This window comes from Felis catus, chromosome A2, assembly GCF_018350175.1.
Source record: "Felis catus isolate Fca126 chromosome A2, F.catus_Fca126_mat1.0, whole genome shotgun sequence".
Classification (NCBI taxonomy): domain Eukaryota; kingdom Metazoa; phylum Chordata; class Mammalia; order Carnivora; family Felidae; genus Felis; species Felis catus.
This window is the reverse complement of record NC_058369.1, coordinates 162,648,785-162,671,530: the sequence shown is the minus strand read 5'-3', so window position 1 is coordinate 162,671,530 and position 22,746 is coordinate 162,648,785. Positions and strand designations below refer to the sequence as shown.

Sequence of the window (22,746 nt, the reverse complement as noted above, 5' to 3'; positions counted from 1 at the left end):
CACCCAATGTGGGGCTCATACTCACAACCCGGAGATCAAGAGTTGCATACTCCACTGACTGAGCCAGCCAAGCACCTCTATTCGAACTAATTTAAAGTTAGACAACCACATCTGCCTTGTAGATACCATATTCATCCATGCAGACTCTACCAGGAAGGACAAAATAAGGGTTATGCTGTGACATTCTGGAAAAACTGCTGAGTCAAAACTAGAGAGCTGCCAGCTCTGAAAAGCCTGTGTTCCCTGACCCCACATCTCAGCACAACAGGGGTCTTTCAGACCAACGTCTGCTCCTACTGCTTAGGTCTATATCAGTGTAGGCAGCCACTATGTCCTCTCCTTCCTCCCTGGGACTAGGGGAGAGTTGTTATTTCCAAGGTATTATCTGGTTGAAGCCAGAGAGGGTAGCTTATCTTAACTAATTAGGATAGGTCCAAAGTTACCCTGTGAGATGGTGCTCAGACCATTTGCAATAGGCTAACCACTAACATCTGACTCTACCTGCCAGGAAAATGTAAACTGTGAGAGTATTGTCAAGGGGGGGAGGGGGTCCCAGTTCCCTAGAGACACGGATCCCATTATTTTTTTCTATATGTTAGTTTTCCAAGTATCTTTCTTTTCTTTTTTTTTTTTAAATTAATTTTAAAGTGGGGTGGTTGAGTGGCTCAGTCAGTTAAGCGTCTGACTTCAGTTAAGGTCATGATCTCACAGTCCCTGAGTTCGAGCCCCACATCAGGCTCTGTGCTGACAGCTCAGAGTCTCGAGTCTGCTTTGGATTCTGTGTCTCTCCCTCTTTGTATCTCTCCCACTTGCACTCCATCTTTCTCTTTAAAAAGTGAATAAACGTTAAAAAAGTTTTTAATTATTTGTAAAGTTTATATTTTGCTACTTGTTTTCTCAGTGCAGAGTCTGACACAGGGCTTGAACTCACAAACCATGAGATCATGACCTGGGCCCAAATCAACATTCCACATTTAACCCACTGAGCCACCCAAATGCCCCAACATGATTTACAATCATATAAAACTGGCCACAAGGTGTCACACTACCTGGGTCCGTGCCCTGTTACAATACGAATTTCTGTCTTTTCTCATCCACAGATGGAGTCTATTCCCTTGGAACTCAAGGCCTCAAAGGTTTTGCAGTTTGCCTTTTTACAATGTGAGCTCCTTTATGCATTTCTTGTTTCTGCTTTATAATTTGACACCTTTTTCAACCCATGTCCTCCTTCTCATGCATTTAAAAATATCTGTAACCCTCTACTAGAAATGACATAGTAAAGAGACGAGAGGATGATCCCTATGCACCTCACAGCTCAGTCCCTAGAAAGTCTGTAGTCTACCTTCCATGTTAATGTTACCAAGTTCCCACCCAGAACCTTCTCAACAGAACAAGCACGGTTGTTCTAAATTTACCTGTGCACAGCCACACTTCTTTCTTGTCTTCACCACAAGCATTTCCTGCCACATCTCCTTCTGTTTTGAGCACCTCACAGGATATAAGGCTAAAGTGCAAGGTCCTACCCAGACCTACCATGGAAGCCTAATTAAGGACTGGCTTGAGCTGAGTAAAATGACCAGGGCGGGCTGTCCCTCTTGACTCTGACGTTCAGAGTCTTGACAATGGAGCTTTTAAATTTTTTTTAACGTTTATTTATTTTTGAGACAGAGAGAGACAGAGCATGAACGGGGGAGGGTCAGAGAGAGAGGGAGACACAGAATCTGAAACAGTCTCCAGGCTCTGAGCGGTCAGCACAGAGCCCGACGTGGGGCTCGAACTCACGGACTGCGAGATCGTGACCTGAGCCGAAGTTGGCCGCCTAACCGACTGAGACACCCAGGTGCCCCCTGACAATGGAGCTTTTAAAAGCCCAAGCTGCTTATGGAAAACTTAATAGGTCCATTTATTACTGCTTATTTGAAATAATGACAACTGGTAATTTGAATTAGGATTTCTCTTTTTCCAAGTTGTGAATGGGCAAAAATGATGCCATGTAAGTAACATCAAAGTAGTTTGCACATTCTCTCTCACTATATTTTATTTCTATTCAACAAGAGATCGGGTATCTCAAAGTCAAGATGGCAAACTGGCCATACATGAACCATTGTGGAAAATGGATTAATAGAAACTGTAGACAACAGACATCCTCTCTTTCTGCAAACCCTCAGGAACCCATGTCATGGAGGGCTTGGGTGTATGAGCATCGGTGACGAGAGGTCTCGACAGGTTTCTGGAAGGCAGAGAGAATGTAAGACCTGAAACCACAAAACTCCAAGGAGAAAACAAGCAGCGAGCTCCTTCACATTCATCTTGGTGATGAGTTTTGCAAAAGTAGGCAGGGGGGGACTACATCCAACTACAAAGCTCCTGCAGAGCAAAGGAATCCTTCAACAGAATGAAAAGGTCAACCTACAGAATGAGAGAAAATCTTGGCAAATCATGTATCTGATAAGAGGCCCTGGGTCAGGGGGTCCACAGGCCACATGACCCCAGGGTAGGCTACAGAGGAGGCAGCCAACAACGTCACCAGGGAAACCCTGTGGAAGTGGAGCTTCAGAAATTTCAGCTGCTGTGGACGGGGCTGTGTGCAGTGATTCCATGATCTTTTCATTCCCCCTAATTCAGAACCCCACACTACAGGGGCACCTAGGTGGCTCAGTCAGTTGAGCGTGCCACTTTGACCCAGGTCATTATCTCACAGTTCACGAATTCGAGCCCCACATCTGGCTCTGTGCTGACAGCTCAGAGCCTGGAGCCTGCTTCAGATTCTGTGTCTCCCTCTCTCTCTTCCTCTTCCCAGCTCACACTTTGTCTCTCTCTCTCAAAAATAAATGAAAACATTAAAAAGATATTTTTTAAAAAATTTTAAAAAGAACCTCACACTTCAAAGTATCTCTCCCCAAGTGTGCAATTAGAGGGTTCTTCTTGAAGACTTAGAACATCTTTAGAGGAAGCCCTCTGCCAGCCGCCCTGTAGGGTCCCCTTGGTGGGACAACCTGCCATGCTCTGTCACCTCAGATGGAGCCTATGTTTACAACCCCTCACTGGTTACATGGAACTCCTTTTCTAGCGATTTATACTTAAATATGGCATCAAATATATAGCAGGGAGAATAGACACTTGAGGAAAGATTACAAGATAAAAGGGAGCAGGAAGAGACAGAGACAAACAGAAAAAAATCACCCTTACCGGAGACATTAAGTCAGAAAACAAAACAGGCCAAAACTAACCAAACACATGAAAATAGACTTCTCTTTTAGGTATCTAGATTATCAATCCTCCCAGTGAAATCAACTAAAAGTACTGAAAAGTATTACATATATTTTCTTAAAACCATGGGTGAACAGGCAAGAAGATAGCTGTCTCACACCTGGAGCTAATGGAGGTGGAAACCCAGACCAGTCGGGGAGGAGAGCAGCCAGCTGGCACCGGAAGGATATTTTAGCAACCTTGAAACCTAACCTTCACTTCTCAAAGCCACCCTGACATAAAAATGAGAGTCAAGGCCAGATCTGATTGGAGCGGGGAGTCTGCTGGGGGATTTTCACCACAAACCCCACTGGGTCCCTCCCTCAGTGAGGGGTGACTCAGAAACCCGTGGCTTCTGCTGAGGGGGTCGGATGATAGGTTTGAAAAAGAAAAAGGCAGAAAGCAACTTAAAGAGGCAAAGATGCTTTAAGAGAGAAATCAGAAGAGGATAGGGGCAGAGGATATCTTCGAAATGATAATAGTTGAATTGTTTCTGCACTGATTAAGTTCACCAATCCATACATTTGCAAACTCTAACAAATCACAAAGAAGATAATTAAGAAAGCATTCACACCGCAAACTGGTGCAGCTGCTCTGGAAAACGGTATGGAGATTCCTCAAAAAATTAAAAATAGAACTACCCTATGACCCAGCAATTGCACTAGTAGGTATTTATCCAAGGGATACAGGTGTGCTGTTTCAAAGAGACACATGCACCCCCATGTTTATAACAGCACTATCAACAATAGTCAAAGTATGGAAAGAGTTCAAATGTTCATCAATGGATGAATGGATAAAGAAGATGTGGTATATATATAGAGAGAGAGTGGAGTATTACTCAGTGATCCAAAAGAATGAAATCTTGCCATTTGCAACTACATGGATGGAACTAGAAGGTATTATGCTAGGTGAAATTAGTGAGTCAGAGAAAGACAAATATCATATGACTTCACTCATATGAGGACTTTAAGATACAAAACAGATGAACACAATGGAAGGGAAGCAAAAATAATATAAAAACGGTGCCCTCCCTTTTCTCCTCTGCCTTGTAATGGCTGCTCCCGAGACCCAGGGGGCTGCTGCCTGAGGGGAGGAGGACTGCAAGAGCAACCATAGAGAATCTGGGGGTGTCAGTTATGAGGTAAGGATTGTATCCTGGAGCTGCTTTCCCTGCCAGAAAGTCCAGGTGGCACCACCGCTTTAGAAGGTTCTCCATCTTGTGAGAACCTTGTATTTTCTGTGAAGAACATTTTCCTATGGATGAACAAGACAAACTTCTGAAGCACATGATTATTGAACATAGGATGGTCACAGCTGATGTCAAGTTGGTTGCTGATTTCCAAAGGTACATTTTATATTGGAGGAAAAGTTTCACTGAACAGCCCGTTACAGAGTTTTGTAGTGTGATAAGAATCAAATCCACAGCTCCACTTGAAGAAGAAGACAATTACTTTTTGTTATGTGATGTTTTACCAGAAGATAGAGTACTTAGAGAGGAACTTCAGAAACAAAGACTGAAAGAAATTCTGAAACAACAGCAGCAAGAAAGAAATGATAACAATTTTCATGGTATTTGTATGTTTTGCAATGAGGAGTTTTTCAGGAACAGATCTGTTCTTTTGAACCACATGGCCAGAGAACATGCTTTCAACATTGGCTTGCCAGACAACATTGCAAACTGCAATGAATTTCTGTGCACATTACAGAAAAAGCTTGACAACTTGCAGTGCTTATACTGTGAGAAGACCTTCAGGGACAAAAATACGCTTAAAGATCATATGAGGAAAAAACAGCATCGGAGGATCAATCCTAAGAACAGAGAATGTGACCGATTTTATGTCATCAATTATTTGGAACTTGGAAAATCGTGGGAGGAAGTTCAGTTGGAAGATGATCGGGAGTTGCTAGACCATCAGGAAGACGACTGGTCTGATTGGGAAGAGTGCCCTGACTCTGCTGTCTGCCTATTTTGTGAAAAGCAAGCAGAAACAATTGAGAAATTATGTGTCCACATGGAGGAAGCACACGATTTTGATCTCCTCAAAATAAAGTCAGAACTTGGATTGAATTTCTATCAGCAAGTAAAATTGGTCAATTTCATTCGAAGGCAAATTCACCAATGTAGATGTTATAGTTGCCATGTGAAATTCAAGTCCAAAGCAGAGTTAAGGACTCACATGGAAGAGACTAAACATACATCACTGCTTCCTGAAAGAAAGATATGGGATCAACCAGAGTATTATTTTCCAACCTATGAAAACGATATTCTACTATGTACACTGTCTGACAGTGAAAGTGACCTGACAGCTCAGGAACAAAATGGAAATATCACCATCATCAGTGAAGACACATCTAAACTGCATGCTTTGAAACAAACCAGTATTTTGAACCAGTTGCTACTACATGAGGGCTTGAAAAACTAGAAGAAAATGCCACAGAAGCAACTTTTAATGTTTTTCGCTTATGAGACAGACTCAGAAAAATTGTTTAAATTTGAACATCAGCAAAGGATTAGACCCTGGTGAAATAAAATTTTTCAAAAGTACTTTTTAAAAAATAAAGTGAGGACTTTTTGTATTTTTGGCTATGACGTTTTACTATGTAATCATTATAAATGATCTCATTTCATTAGACTAGGTTATCTATAATAAGGAAGACATGTGGAGTGCCTAGTTGGCTCAGTTGGTGGAGCATGTGACTCTTGATCGCAAGGTCATGAGTTTGAGCCCCATGTTGGATGTAGAGATTACTTTAAAAAAAAATTTTTTTAATAAGGAAGACATGCAAATCACAAATGAAGTGTTCAAATTATTGATAAAGTTTTTTCCTCTATCACCCATTCTCCTACAGACTGGTAGATGTAAGAAGTTCTATCCCTGTTGTATCACACCAGGCACGTAATATCCGTGTACCAGTTTTACGGATGTGAGAATTGACAGTCCACTCAGGCGTTGTCAGCCAGTGGATTCTTAGAAAGTTCCCCATCTGTCTTTCTTCTAACCAGTTTAGTATTCATTGGTAATTGTTACCTATTATTTTTTGTAATGGCTGCAAAAGATTTTTCTAATTCTATCATTTCTTTTACAGTGGGTTCTTTACACAGCATGTGTGCTATGGAGCACTGGAGTTTTAAGTTCTAGTTTTCAATTGTTAGTACCAGTCTGTGTAGGCAGTGCCCAAAGACTAATCTTGAAGTAATATAGACTGTCCAGAGTCTCAAGCCTAATCTCCTACCATATGATCCAAATTGACTGGATTTGTAAGTTATATAGGCTCTGACCATGGCTTTAGATTTCCAAGCCTCCAGCTTTGCAGACACCTGCACAAGGCTTTTATTAAAAACCAAGCAGAGAAATGAAAGCCCTTATTATAATGGAAAATGCTTAAATTAAAGACACAATTGATCTAAAAAAATAATAATAATATAAAAACGGGGGGGGGGAACCTAAGAGACTCTTAAATATGGAGAACAAACAAAGGGTTGCTGGAGGGGTGTGGGAGGGGGGATAGGCTAAATGGGTAAAATACATTAAGGAATCTACTCCGGAAATCATTGTTGCGCTATATGCTAACTAACTTGGAGGTAAATTTAAAAATAAATAAATTATTTTTAAAGAAAAGAAAGAAAGCATTCACACCTTAGCACATAGTAAAATTATATCCCATCAAAGCAGAAAGACTACCTTAAAGGGAGTCAGAAAGAACAGAGAGAGGACCTTTGAGGAAGAAATAGTTGGAGTTATGCTGATTTTTTTTAATTTATGTATTTTGAGAGATAGAGAGTGAGCAGGAGGGAGCAGGGGGAGAGAGAACCCCAAGCAGGCTCTGTGCTGTCAGTGAAAAGCCCACTGTGAGACTCAATCCCAAGAACTGTGAGATCATGACCTGAGCCCAGACCAAGAGCTGAACGCTTAACCAATTGAACCACCCTGGTGCCCCTCTTTTTTTTTAAGTAAGCTCTACATCCATTTTTTTTTAAGTAAGCTCTACACCCATCAACATGGGGCTCAAACCCATGACCCTGAGAGTAAGACTCAAACACTATATCAACTTAGCCAGTCAGGTGCCCAACAGAGGAGCCAGAAAACAGTGGAGGTAGGTTTTCAGTGTGCTGAGAGAAAATGACAGTCAACCTGAAATCCTAGTCTCAGAGAAAATTGCTGTCAAAACTAAGGGGAAAATACATACACCCATTTCAGGCAACACAGACTGAGATTTCTTGACACAATCTCTAGCACAATCTCGTTAGAGGAATTTGTAAAGAATGTATCTGAGGCAAGAGGAAAGTAATCCAGATAGTAAATCACAGGTAAAAAAAAAAAAAGTAAGTTTAAACAAATGCAAACTGTGTAAAATAATACTAATGCTTCCTAAGGTTTAATCGGGGAGAATGAGAAAATTAAATATTCAACAATAACAATATATAGATTGGGGTTGAGGGTGGGAATGGAATTAAAATGTTCTAATTTGTTGTATATGAAGAAGATTAAAACAGATTTCTCGAGATTTTGAGCAGTTAAGAATGTATGTTGTAATCACTGGGTGATTACAGGAAAAGCACACATAATTTCCAAACTAGTAGAGAAAAACACAAAATGTGAAAAAAAAATCCAAATCATTCAAGTTAAACCACACAGAGGAAGGGGAAGAAAAAGAAATACGGAACAGGTTGGACAAGTAAAAGCAAAGAGTAAAACTTTAAATATGCATCCCCATAAGTCACAAGTTTTAATTATGATAAATGCATAATATGCATTTATGTTATAATGATAATGTTTTCAGTTAAAAAAAAAATAAAGAGTTTTGGAGGGGACTGAAGAAGAAATCCAAGTCAAAAACGTTAAGTGAGGGAAAACTTGAAAACAAAAGTGTAAGTAAACCTACAAGCACATTCTAAACAAATAAAAACAGAATATCAAACTACATAGACTTTTCATTCAATAATTATCGAGAGCTTATCATGTGCCAGGCACTGTTCTGGGCAACTGAATACATCAGCAATGAGAGCTGGTAAGGATCCTTCCTTTCTGAATCGTTTAGTGGTCCTTGAAGGAGCAGAAAATGAACAAAAAACAAATTTGTAAATTACAAAAGATATGAGATGTTCTCTTGTAAAAGAAGGAAAATCACAGAGGCAGGGTAAGGAGGGGGGAGAGCAGAGAAGATGAGTTGAATGCACACCACGGTCTCGAAACACCTGCCCTGTTCATCAGGTGTAAGTAGTCCCATGCATCAAGACAAAACACGGTTTTACATTGATATGCACCACAAAGGGAGGCATCACATGTATAAAGGGAATAATCAAATCACAAGAGGAAACAGACAAATCTCCATGTATGGTGACAGACTTTAACACACACCTCTCATTGCTACAACAGGCAGATACAAAAAAATCAAAAAGTACACATGATTGATAAGTTAGACCTAATGAGCATATGTAGACTATTTCATGAAATTCCTGAGCCAGTTGTTTTCAAGTACATAGGAAAAATTTATTAACGTTGTTCTTATGTTTGTCCATGAAGAAATGCTCTAAAATTTTTGAAATAACATAGACAACATTTCCTGACCACAATGTAATTAAAAGAAAAGTAAATAAAATGTCATACATTTAGCAATTGGAGAACACAGTTTTAAATAACTGATGGGTCAAAAGAGACAAAAACAGAAATTGATCAATATTTGGAATGAAGTGTAATTAAATTACTGCATTTCAAAGCCTATGAAAAATTAAAATTTAGCTTTCAGTGTGTATTAGGAAAGAGAAAGAATGAAAATTAATCAGCAAAATACATATCTGCTTCAGATTCTGTGTCTCCCTCTCTCTCTGCCGCTCCTCCACTCATACTCTGTCTCCCTCTCTCTCTCTCTCAAAAATAAATAAACACTTTAAAAAATTATTCAGTTTCACTGAAGGGTAAATTTTCTACAATCCCTGGCATATGCCTGCTCCTGGAGAAGAACCTGCAGTGTAGACAGGGCTGCTTAGAGCTCTCCCCAACCTGCCCTTCTCCTCCTGTCCTTGCCTTGGCTCTGATTGCTCATGGGCTGGGGGAGAAGAGGCAGGAACACTGAAGACCAGTCAGGTGTAGTCTGGCCTTGGTGGGGGTGGGAGATGGTGGCAGCATACTTAGTGACTCTTCCCCCACCCAGGAGACCTTTATTGAGTCTTTACAGAGTCTTCCCTGGGAATCTGCAATCACAAGTCCAACAGAAGGCCACTCTCTCCCCTCCCGCCGGTTGCTTCCATGTCTGTTCCTGGTGCCTGGACTTCCAGAGCTCTGGTCCACACAGAAGCTGTTGGGATCCCTGCTGGGCCCCTGGGCAAGTCCCCTTCAAACTGGCTTTGTCTGCCTCCCTACTGTGTGGCCCACATTTGACATGAGGAACCTAGCTCTCGCCCCCCCGCCCCTTAGTGAAAGTTTTGACTGCTTCCAAGACAGCCACCACCGTGTGGACCCTGGTCCCTCCACAGAACACAGCAATAGCCTTCATGTATCCCATGGGACCAGCAGGGAGCAAAGCCAAACTCCAAAGGACACACATCAAGTCTCTTAACATACACGACCCACATCCCTCTGGCAGCATCAAAGTCCTGAGGCCACCTCACTAGCTTTCAGGAAGAGGAAACCTCCATCTCGCTGGATATGGCACACAGAGAGGAGTCTCTGTGGGGCTTCCCTTATATAGTCACACGGTTACACCTGGGTCACCTTCTGCACTGGGGGGATGATTGCTCTACAGATGAACCCCAAGGATAGACCAATTTTAATTTGTCATTGTCCTTATAATTGAAGCGTTCTCTTTTAAAAGTCATTCCTCTGGGGGTGCCTGGCTGGCTCAGTTGGAAGAGCGTGAGACCCTTGATCTCAGGGTAATGAGGTGGAGCGCCATGTTGGGTGTAGAGATTACTTAAATAAAACCTAAAAAAAAAAGTCCTTTCCTCTTGACCCCTTCAAATATCTATCAAATTAGTTGAAGGAATAAATCTCACAAAACTGGTTCTCGCTTCTTCCTTTGGGCATCCTATGTGGATCTTCTGGCATAGAGCTTTTGACTGTGGGGTATTGGCAATTAGAAAGATTCAGCTGAAATTGGTGATATTTATGTTAATATCCTGCCGCATTTACCCCAAGCCTTTCACATAACCTTCGGACCCAGATTTCAAGTTAATGCAGGTCATTTATATTGGACCCTACCTTTGACATCTGATATTCAACTTGTCACAAACCTAACTGAACGCTGTGGCTCCTGACTCTACCCTTCCCCTGAAAATCTTACCTGTCACCCTGAACTTTCCTGTTTCTGAACAGAAGCATGATCATCCTACCCATCACCCACATGGACACATCCTACACATCCTTCACAGTACACTTCACACCTACATCCTTCCTCAGGTCTTCCTCTATAAATCCTTGTTTAATGCCCCATCATGGGTCATGACTATCACACATTTCAACAACAGGGATCATGCACACATTAAACGTTGGAAATACCACAGTCTTCAGCACTGAAATAGAACCATCTTCAGGGAAAACTGGGACATAAAATATGTTAAGAGAAGTGAGTGAGCAATATTTCAATTGTCAAGTGAAGAGATAATGATTTTTGATTTACTCCTTTTTCTCTGGGTATGTGTTACATCCAAAATAGAACCTAAGGTTGGGAAAAAAGAAATTAGCTCACATAAGCTGCACATTCAAACAGCCCTCACACAGGTTAATTGTATTAAGAAAGCTTCTGCATATCTCTGAGAGAAATATCTTTTAAACAGTTCTGAAATGAAAAAAGTCAGGAGAGAGCATGAAACTTACCTCTCTAGAGATACCATCACACAGATGAGTCACTTACAAGGAAGTACTTTTGAACATAAGAACTGCATGATGGCAAAGAGTACTTTGGTCTCACTTTGTCATTTGACACATGTTTTCTCATGAGAGGATTTTTCTTCCGTGTTGCTTTTACTGTGTTCTGAATACTGGTGATAAATCTTAGAATGAGCGGGTATTTAGAATCTTAAGTTTTCCAGACTTAATCTGTAATCCATCTCCCGAAGAGTCACTGATATGGTAAACACTCTCAGTCATGTTCACAGACAAAACAAAGGACGAATAAAAATTCTAATAATTTGGATTTGGGATGTCTGCAATCCTTGTGAGTGACTGAGAGTCACCCATCTAACTTTGAAATTTCTCTATTATTTTAGCAAGACAGAACCTTTCATCTACTTACTGCAAATGTCACATCATGGAAGGGTAAGGAGAGATTTTTCTGGTGTCAGAAAACAAGCACTAGAGGGAATGAAAAACCATCAACAACAATAAAGATGCTCTCAAAGAGAACTGGGTACCATAAGATTTATCAATCAGGTTCTCACAGGAAAAAGATAGTCTGCTCTCATTAGGTACTTGGAGAAAGTTTAGCGAAGGAGCCTCTTACACACTGTGGACACAGGAAATTGAGAAAACACGGGGACATTGATAGTATCGATAAGAAAATTAAATCCCACCTGAAGGGGTGAACGAACACTGGAATTCAGAAGAAGAGTTGGGTAGAAAGGCCACCAAGGGAGGAGCTGTGACCTTTAGCGTAGGTCTGCAGCTAGTCAGAGATGGCCCTGCAGAGATAGAGGTGGGAGAATGGATACCCCAGCCTTGCTTTTCTACTTCCACAGGGCCTCTGACTTGGACTTCCCATTGGCCAGCCAGGCAGAAGTCAGAGAGCAAGAGATCCCACCGATGTAGTGCAAATAGATCAGCCTCAGGGGGCAAAGAGCTAAGGTGAACTGTGATTCTGCAGAGGCAAATGAAAACTATGTGGCCCAGATGGGATTTTTCAGATACAATTGGAGACATTTTAAATAGGATGGTCCCTAAAACAGAAAAGAGAGAAACACAATAAGAGAATCCTGTGACTTTCAGATCTCCATGAACCACAGAACAATCTTTCCAGAGAAACCCAATACCTCCCTAAAAAGTACTTGTGACCATGAAGTGCAATGATATATGTGACCAGTGGTTCAGACACTTAACATGTGCAGGATTTCTGATTTGAATTTTCCTGAGTCTTTGAACTCTATATGCCATTGCCTGATTATGCCAACTTTCTGTGAAGAGGGACAGGTGGCAAGGGGAGGCGGTGGGGACTGAGAGCTGGGAAGAGGCTTCATTCTGGTTAGTTCTCGCTGCATAACAAACCATTCTGAAGCTCACTGGTTAAAAACAAAAACCATCATTTATTTGTTCTCATAAAGCTGCCATTTGGGCAGGATTCAGTGGGAATGGATCATCTTTGCTTTCTGCAACTTCGCCTGAGATAGCGGGGCAGCCGGAGGACCCGCTTCTGTGTTGCCTCATTTGCATGTCGGGAAAGTTGGTGTGAGTCACAAATGAAAGGTGAGCTGGGAAGTGGGCCAGTGACTTCAAGCCCTCTGGAAGGGAGCCTCTCAAGAGGCAGCCTGGGCTTTCTCACAACATGACAGTCAAGTTCCAAGGGCAAGAACCCCAACAAGGCAAGGAAGCATTGCCCACATGTAACTTTAGAGTCACAAGGTGTTGCTTCAACCATCTGCTATTAATTGAAACGGTCCCAGATCTGCCCAGTTCCAAGGTAGAGGACACAGGCCCCGCAAGTCAGTGGCAGGAGTAACAGGGTAAGGTTATAGGAAGAATAAGTAGAAGCTACTGTCACAGCTATCTATAGAAACTACAATCTACCACTATCACAAATCATCGTAAATTCAAAAGAAAAAATGAAATGGTCTTTACTACCAAAATGTATGCCATATTTGTGAAAGCACCCTCCTAATCCCATCTAAAACATATTCAAATATGCTCTTCTCAGCTTCTTCCCTGATGTTTTTTAATTGTTCATGATAAATCCTATTTAGCCATTTTATTTTTTTCTCCCGTTCTTCCTGTGATTTATCAGCATATTCCTTTTCTACTAGTTTAATTTCATTATTTAATTGATCGGTGTAGATTTTCTTCAGGTCTTCTTCCCGTTGCCTCAGCCTCTTCTCTGCGTCCTTGTAAATGGCATCGGTAAAGTAATCCCCTCCGTTGTTCTGCACCATCTCCTCTATCAGCTCCACCAGCTCCTGCACTTGAGCTTCATTCTCGGCCTCTGAGGCTCTGTTGTTGAAGGCACAGTAGCGGTTCCCACACTCGCTGATGATGTTTCTTAGCTTCACATCTGAATCTGCCAAGAAGTCACTCAGGCTCTGCCCCTCCAAGTTATCTTTGCGAGTGAACAATATGAACATGTGCCTCAAGGCTGGCTTCCCAAAGACAGTCTTGATCAATGCCACGGTCTTCTGCTCTTCCTCCGTGTAGCGGCCCAGCTGGAGAACCAAGACGATGGCGTGGGGCCCAGGGCAGGAGTAGAGGACACACTGGCTGATTTCCCTGCACGTGGTATCCAGGGACTTCTTGGTGTCAAAGAGCCCTGGGGTGTCAACAACAACAAGTTTCCTCCCCTTCCATTCCTTGGATGCTTTTTGACACTTGGTGGTGACAGCACCGGCTGCAACTCTAGAGTCAAAGACTCTACTCCCCAGGATGGCGTTTGCCGTTGCGCTCTTCCCACTTCCAGTTTTCCCCACCAAAACAATCCTCAGAGTGTTGTCCTGAGGGTCTTCCATGTCACTACCAGTGGCTGTGGGGTGTAAAAAAGAGAAGGAGAAGGAAAAGAGTCAACGAAGGTAAGTGGAAACCATCACATTCCTCTTATCTCCTTTGTGTTTCTCCATGAAAACCTGCAGTAGTGTACTATCCATGTTGGTCTCATAAAGACGAAAAGATGAAACAATTCAATCACCATGGAAGAAACAATAAAGTAGTTAAAGAGTTCCCCTACAAAAGACTACCAGGTCCAGATGGCTTCATGGGGATCTCACTTAACCTTTCTTAAACTATTCCTGATGACTTAAAACAGAAGGAAACCTTTCCAATTCTTTCTATGCCACAAGTATGATATTGATCCCAAAGGTTAACAAAGATTTCACCAATAAATAAAGCTACAGACATGTCTCATTTGTGAATACTAATGCAAAAATCCCAAATAAATGGTCAGACACTAAAAAGTAATACCCCACAATTAAATGTGATTTATTTCAGAAATAGTAGTGTGGTTCAATATGAGAAAATGGATTGTTACAATACATCCCCTTTAGTAGATTTAAGAAGAAAAATACTTTGATGCAGAACAGACATTTCCCCAAATTCAATGCTGTTTTAATAGATACTTCTTTAACGTGATTTTATAGAAATATAAATGTTAACAAATTTGTCACCATTTTTTCTCTGCAGCCTATATAGTTGACTATAATCTTCATTTGGATGAATGAAGAAAGAAAATTAGCCTGTAGAGTCAACAAAGAGAAGAACGATGAGGGAGGGCCAGCTCTACCAGATAGTAAAATATTTTAGCCCCTATAATTAAGTCAGTATGACGTGTGTGTGAACAGAGACAGAATGAAAAACAAAAACAGATAATTCAGAAATAAACCAAATTGGTCTACTATATTCATGAGTATCCAGTTCAATTGTATCGTGTTGCATTTATCGTCCGTAAGGCAGCATCTCACAGCAATGGGGAGAAAGATGGACTAATAACCAGCATTGGGATAACTACAAAACCACACAGAAAAAGACAAAACTGCACCCACGTCTTCAGGCCATTCACTTGCTAAATACATTAGAAATATAAACACTAAAAAGCAATCCACATAAATACTAGAAGAAACTCAGACCAATCCTTTGTAACCTAGGGAAGGGGCAACTATTTCAAAGATTTGAAAGATTGTAAGGAAAAGGATTCATACATCTGACTACATAACAACCTAAAAGACAATGGGAGACAACGAACATGACAACAATTAAAATACGAATGTCAGACTATATCAAAGAGGGTTAATTCTCCTCTTATACAAAGAATACCTAAAAGTAGAGAGACAAATTTCCAACAGCTCGATAGAAAATGGAGCAAGACATAGGAATAAACAGTTCAAAGAAAAAAAAGAAATGCCAATGTTCTTCAACTATGTAAAAATATATGAACACTAACTTAAAGTAGAGAAAATTCCAATATAGGAAAAGAAAATAACTAAATATAGTAAATTAAAATTACACTGAGATACTATTTCTCCACTTACGGGTTTGGCAATAATCCAAAAATTTGCTGCTATAATCAGTCAGTAAAGGTTTAGCGGAAACACGTTCTCTTCTCCATGGCTAATGAAATTGAAAAACAGTCTAAAACCTACAGAGGAGAAATTGGCAATATCGTACAAATTACATATACATTTATTCTTGGATTCTGACTCCCAATTTTAGGATTTATGCCTGTAGTGGCCAAGGGCAGATCACACCTAAACGTGCAATGTTGGCATACTATTTCTTTTTTTTAATTTTTTTACATTTATTTATTTTGGAGAAACAGAGTGAGACAAAGCATGAGCGGGGGAGGGGCAGAGAGAAGGAGACACAGAATCTGAAGCAGGCTCCAGGCTCCCAACAAGCGGTTAGCACAGAGCCTGACGCTGGGCTCGAACCCACGAACTGTGAGATCATGACCTGAGCGAAGTCGGACGCTCAACAGACTGAGACACCCAGGCGCCCCAGCATACTGACTATTTTAAGTGAAAGTAACTTAAGATACAACCTATGTGGGAAGATTACTAAGACCCTCTTCTGCCCCCCTTCAAGCCGGAAACAAATCTCCCATGTAAAAGGTGCCCTTCCTGTCCCAGGAGGTAAAGAAACACCCTTATGACCAGGGATGGGAGATTTAGAGCCAAGAAGACTGTATAAACAGCCCACTACTTTCTACTAATTTACTACCCCAGCCCAAAGTCTCTTTAGAATTCCTCCCTAACAGATGCTCCCAAAGTTAAGTTTTCCATGTTTTGTCAATCCCTCACAGATCCATCATCTCTTTGCCTAAAAAGTATAAAAACTGCCTGCCTTGGTCATTTCTCTTCATCTTAGTTTCATTACTGAGCATTTGTGCACACTGCTTTTTTTCCTCTTGTTAATCTGCCTCAAGTGAATGTAATTCTTAGTGCAGCTGGAAGACCTTGAAGGGTAGAGGAAGAAGTTCCCCTTCCTTGTATCCCAGAGCTACACTGACAAAAACACAGAAAAAGATAAGGCATATGTTTATTCTCTGCATCACTATTTGTAATAATTAAAGACCAAAAATCTACCAAATGCCCACCAGTAGGAGTCTGGTTGAATAAACTAAGGTACATACACACAGCGATGTACTATCCAACTGTAGAAAGGAATAAGAAATACCTCTCTAGGCCGGGATGGAGAGATCTCCAGGATATTTCACTAAGCAAAAAAAAAAAAAAAAAAAAGGCAAAGTGAAGAAAATAATATTTAGTTTACTGTCATTTCTCTAGTGGGGAGGAACATGAACTGTAGGTACAAAATACAACATATATTTCATGCACATGAAAAAGCAATGGCAGATCATCTGAACCGTCACCAAAGAAGTTACTGACAGAGGGATGGGAGGAATAAGGCGGGGGACAGGGTAGAAGCTGGAAACTACTTTGAATATACTTCAATTGCATAGATTTGTCTTGAAAGCATGTACTTCCTTCTTTTTGAGAGTTCGAATTACACCTCTTTTCCTTTATGAAAGACCTACATGTGTACCTGCTGTTGCTGGCTGAAATACATTCAAAGAGGATTTTTCATTTGTACAAAAAAAAAAAAAGCTGAACACGAATACAGCGTTCCGCATTTGTTTCACAGCCAGTTGAGCTAATAGAGAGGACGAGTGGGCCATTGTCCACACCAGCTGCCAATCACCTTCCCCAGGAACCTCACACAGGGGTTCACCATCCAGTAACCAGTCTGTGAGCCAGATGAGCACGTGAGATTTCTCTCAATTGAATTTGTGCATCTGTTAACAAGTTGTGTCTAAAAGTATCAGAAACACATAAGGGAGGTTATTTGGGGGAGATCTGGGAATGCGCACCCTTTTTCCATGTACTTTGATGGTAATTGCTTCTATCCTTTATGTCATTTTGTTTCATAAAAGATTTCATAGGAACATTCTGCTTGTGGATAGTGAGGAACATCTGTCGATAGCTTCATAATTATAAACAAAAACTATATTTTAAGATAACTGGTAAAAATCAAAAGCAAATGAAATACATAGTATTTGGTGTAATAGACAAACCACACAAAGAATTGGTCCAAGAAACTTGAAAATGCAGTTGCTTCATTGGCTATTGTCCTAATGGGATATAGTGTAAGGCCAAATGGGAAAAAACGTCAAGAAAATCTTAAATTGCTTTCAGGAAACCTGTCCTATTCTTAGCTTTTTGTGCACATGTGTAGTTTTGAAGCCCAAGGACAAACCCAGTGGCAATGAACACCCTTAGCACCCATACTGTGCCCTTCAAATGCCATTACCCACCAAAAACATTAAGAATCTTAGGAGAATGTACCGATTCCAGATCTGGGCCAAGAAATGTGCAAGTGGATCCTACACTATCTAGTCATACTAGAAAGTGAGGATTCTATCAAAAACTACTCAGACCGTGGGATGCCTGGCTAGCTCTGTCAATACAGCATGCATCTCTTGATCCCACTTCATGAGTTCTAGCCCCACATTGGGTGCAGAGATCACTTTCAAAAAAAAAAGTTTGGATCTTACTGAAAGGACTACACGGCCAACTTGAAGAGGCTGACTGGACAGAGATGGGGTAATTTGAGTACCAATGAGAATAATAATGTCAATGGATTAAAATTTATCAAATATGTTGAAGTTCATGAATTCATAGCAATACCAACATCGCAAAAGAAGTGAAGTGTTCTCTTTGGGGTATGCTAGGAAATGATGTCATCAGTCTGAACATGGACAAAAAAGAATCAAGCATTCCTTTTGTCTTATTAACTACACCTTATGGAAACAAAGGTATGATTCAGGGGAACTTTCTTTTTAAAGGATTATGCCATCCAATAAATGAAGAAAGAATGATAGAATTATAATATTATATTTTGTGACCGTTAAGGAAACAAAGTTACTCTAGGCTCTCATTACTGTCTGCTACATTACAGAAAGAGACAGATAATATATAAGGTGCCTTCTGATAGACGTTTACAACTGCACCTATGAAATATTGCCACCCAAATAACCAGGCAAGCCTTAATCTGTTCAAGCCTCTCCTTAAATTTAAACTTATACAAAACACGGAAACTGGAAGAACATCTCATATGACGTCTTGAGGATTTAATGAGCAAAATGTACACTGTCCAATTCTCTTCGAAAAATGACCAACCATTTCTTAACCAAAAACATTTTACAAAAAGCAACAGGAAGGTGAAAACTTATTTATCAAATTAAATTTAAGAGATATGAAAGAATCAAAATTTATGAACCGTATTTGTAGCTGATTTCAATTTTAAATTCTAGGAGACGATCTGGGAATTGGAATACATCTGGTAATTTTTTAAAAATTCTAATTGCTTTTTGAACTCTGATCATGGTATATTTTAATGACCTTTATCTGCCAGACATACATATGTAAGTAATTACTGATGAAGTGATAAAATATTTAGTATTCTAGTAATGTAACCTTTTTAGTATTCTAATGTTTAAAGTGTATGTATGTATGTATGTATTTAATCTCTACACCCAGCATGAGGCTCAAACTCACAACCCTGAGATCAAGAGTCCCATATGCTTCCCACTGAACCAGATAGGCTCCCCCACTCTAATTTTTTAAATGAGGAAATAGATATGGCTCAGAAATGCTGAGAAAGTTGCCCAAGGTCACTGCGCTAATGGGCTTTGGGCAGAGAAGGGATCCAATGCAAAGTATGTCTGACCCTACACTCATGCATAACCCTTGCATGCTCTGGTCTCTTCTTGGTTCCTTCTCAGGTCCTTGATTCTACATTTCTGTTTACATTGGATCAGAAATAGATCATGGGAGGCCAGGGGAGGTAGTTCACTCTCTGACCAAAACATGAACTGGTAGCAACCCTGGAATTAGGGAAGGCAACCAAAGGGCTTCACGCACATTTGTTTTCTATAGAAAGCTCATCCTCTCCCCATGGCACCCCTTCCTTACCTCCTCTGTTACACTGTCGATCACACCATTTCTCTCTTCCATGTTGGAAAGGACACAGCCAGCTGAATTCTAGACTTCCTGTGCCATTTGTGACCTGGGTATCCCGGGGAATTTGATAAACCACATGCACACCATTTTGGATTCAGATTTTCTTTCAGGAAAAAAGAGGGATTGGGACAGACTGGTCTCTAAATTGCCTTCCAGCTCTAAAGACCTGCCTTGAGGACACTAGTTTCCCACTAAGGGAAATGGATGAGGTGTCAGGCAGCACTCACTCTGTCATGACAGCAACTGATGGAAGATATGCTGTTCAGCAAGTTTGTCCTGCTAAATAGGAGACTTGTGGACATGGGGCAATCAGTCTCCTTACTCCCATTCTTCCTCCCCCGGACCCCTGTGGCAGCATCCTGTTTGCTGGGCTGATGGCACGGTACTTGATCCCCTCTCAGACCAGAACCCACACCCATGCACACCCCTATGTCCTGCGGCCCCTCACGCTTCCATTGCTCTGAGGCCAGGCTCACCTTCTTTGGAAGGAGCTGAGTTCCCCATTGTTCTCCAAAGAATCTGTTTGAGCTGCTGCTTTTGCTTTCACTGTGAGGAAAATGTGTTTGCACCCTTCAAACCTCTGAGGCAGGAAGCTCAGATTGGGTGGAGCTAGTGAAGGAACTCTTTGGCTTTAAAGAGACAGAAATATTGCCCTATAATTGGAGGAGTGCTTTAGTTTTACCAAGGTGTAAGCTTTTTCTCCATGTGCCTGCTGCCACACCAAATTTTCCAAACCTATATTTGTTCTTTGGGGTTATACTGGTGGATCCCAAAGGCCCTTATTACATGACACAAATCATGCACACAGACCCAGGCATGGTGTTGGATCATCTTCCCTGCATGACGTGGGAGACTCTGGTGTGGTTCTAGGAAGAAGAAACTCAAATGCGTGGCTAGATGTGTCCAAATTTAGAGCCTGGGATACTTCCCAGTGATTGTATCATATGGGTTTTCATGAGAGTCTTTCATGAAGGTCTCAAGTTACTCATTAAAAATTTACCAGCCTTCAGGTACAAAGCCAAGAGTCTAAAGCATTGGGAGCCAAGAGAAAAAAAAGGAAGATGTGGCCTGGAAAAAGTCTTCCAATGACCATACACCTTCTCTAGTTTTCTTCATATGGTTCTTTCAAGCCCCAAAATATGCATGACCTAACAACAAAAGATGCACCCAGGGAGGAGATCAAACTTTCCCCTATAACCTTCCTACTTTCCTCTACCCCAGACCCAGGCACAGGTAGATTTTCCCAGATTTAGCCAGTGCATCCATTCCAACCTGCTCTGGAAACTTTGAGACGATAGGCAGATGGTCAAACCTCTCATGGTTGACCAGCTGTTCCAATTGTCTCTTGCATCATCATAAAATTATAATGTTTTTGATTATATATTTTTGTTCACTACATTGACACATGGGATTACTTGATGCTCACACTTGAAGGTGGGTACTAAGAGAACTAAACATGGCAGGAAGTAGTGGAAAATGGGGTGGCAACCCATGGAGGGAAGCAGCTAGATTTGGAAATTATTGTATTAATACTATATTACTGGTCCATATCATTAGACCAGTTATTGGTGCTAATGACTTGGAGGGCCCCAGGTAACTGTTTTCCAACTTGCAATAAAGACACAGACCGGGACCAGCTATGTAATTTGCAAAGTCTGGCACAAAAAGAATATGCCAGGCCCTTTGTCAAAAACAAAGAAAAAAATTTAAGAATTTCAAGATGACATCAATAGAACAGTAAACCCTTCTAAGTACAGGGCCCTGTGCAACTGCACAGGTCACATACCCATGAACTTGGTCTTGATGAGGCTGCATACATAAAAGTCTAGAGGAGAGCTAGAATCATATTTCTTGCTCAAAATATCTCTACCACTTCCTAGTTTCATTTCAAGCTACATATTCCTTGAGGGAAACTTGTCCTTGGATGTTTTCATGGTCAGCTAATTGCTTCTCCAGGTATTATGCTCAGGTACACTGTTAAGTTCCCTAGAGGGAACAGGAGACTAGTTGACACAGAATCCATGGATGCCACAAGAAATCAGATGCAGGTCTCAAATGGTAACAGCCTTGTGATCATTGGTCAAAAAGGAGCATGTGGCCCCCATCAGTCCCATCCTGAGCCCTAAGTTAGGAGTGATCTCCTTCTACAAGATTCTGGATAGAAGCAGTGTAGCCCCATATCTCTATTGTTCACTTAGCCACGCTCCTGATCATTGAGGGCTTCCTTCCATTTGCACCTATGCTGTGAGCCACAGGCCTCCCCACCGCTTGTCTCCACCTGCAACCCTGGAAACAAAACTTTCCACCCAGGATCTTGCTCCTTCCACATAGTCAGAAGCAGAGAGATAAATGTGGACAAAGCCACAGCTTCCTTTTTTATGTTATCCTTTGATTCTTTCCATTTCACACACACACAGAAATGTGGATTAATGAATTTTCAAAAGGTGTGGGGTCATTAAGAGACATTCTTTGAATTCTATAGAAGTCTTCTTGTGGGGCTCAGGGTGTGTTCTGCTGCTCAGATCTAGATAATCTCAAAGCTCAACTTATTAAAATAGTGAAGAAATAATAACAGTAGTTTAAAAGAATCATTCCCCCATTGTCCTGTTTCTTCTACATATCGTCTTTGGAACCTTAGTGGATCTGTTTCCTATTGCCTCCATAACAAATTCCCAAAACATTAGTAGCTGAAAACAATATAAACTTCATCTTCTACAGTTATGGAGGACAAGAGCATGGAATTAGTCTTATGGAGATAAAATCAAGGTCTTGCAGAGCTGTTCTTTCTGGAGGCTCCAGGAGAGAAGCCATCCCTTGCCTCTTACATCTTCTAGAAGCTGCCAGATGTCCTGGGCTTGAGGCCACATCACACCAATCTCCGCTGCCTTTATCACATTACCTTCTTGCCTCTCCTTAGAAGGACCTTTCTGATTACATCTGGGGCCCACCCAGATAATCCGGAATAATCTCCCCATCTCAAAGTCATTAACTTAATCACATCTGCAAAGATGCTTATGGAATAAGGTAACATTCACAGGCTCTGGGGATTAGAGTGTGGCCATCCTTCAGGAGCCACCATTCAGTCTGCCACATTTGGGTGAGTTAACCTCTCTGCAACTCACTCCCCTAATCTTTAAAATGGAATACTTTCTTCAGACGGTCATTGTGAAACCAGATAAATTTGTACACATGAAGTGGTACTCAAACCATAGTGATCAATAGGTATTAGTTAGAAGTAGTAATAGAACCCTCTATGCTAGTCTCATAGATTACCCTTCTAAGGCTCACCTACACATCAGAGATGCTGTCTTAATCAGCTTGCACAACCATAATACCACAGCCTGGGAGCAGGA

At 41.1% G+C, this 22,746-nt stretch overlaps 2 protein-coding genes and 1 pseudogene across 7 annotated transcripts in view; 2 read left to right on the top strand and 1 right to left on the bottom strand.

Moving 5' to 3' along the window:
* LOC101094088 (GTPase IMAP family member 1) overlaps positions 1-22,746 on the top strand; it is a 69,436-nt gene that overhangs the window by 30,911 nt on the left and 15,779 nt on the right. The gene's annotated exons all lie outside the window — the stretch shown is intronic.
* On the top strand, positions 4,301-5,826 carry LOC105259737 (annotated as a pseudogene).
* On the bottom strand, positions 12,465-20,005 carry LOC123384081 (GTPase IMAP family member 7-like). Of its 4 annotated transcripts, XM_045053000.1 has the most exons (3): positions 19,870-19,983; positions 19,346-19,439; positions 12,465-13,905 (listed from the first exon to the last, which is right to left on the bottom strand). In XM_045053000.1, the coding sequence occupies exon 3, from the start codon at positions 13,889-13,891 to the stop codon at positions 13,016-13,018; it is 876 nt and encodes a 291-aa protein (XP_044908935.1). In that variant the 5' UTR covers positions 13,892-13,905; positions 19,346-19,439; positions 19,870-19,983; the 3' UTR covers positions 12,465-13,015. The 4 variants fall into 4 exon arrangements, with proteins under 4 accessions (XP_044908935.1, XP_044908934.1, XP_044908936.1 ...); XM_045052999.1 differs by lacking the exon at positions 19,346-19,439 and having other exon boundaries at positions 19,870-20,005; XM_045053001.1 differs by lacking the exons at positions 19,346-19,439; positions 19,870-19,983 and adding an exon at positions 16,548-16,572.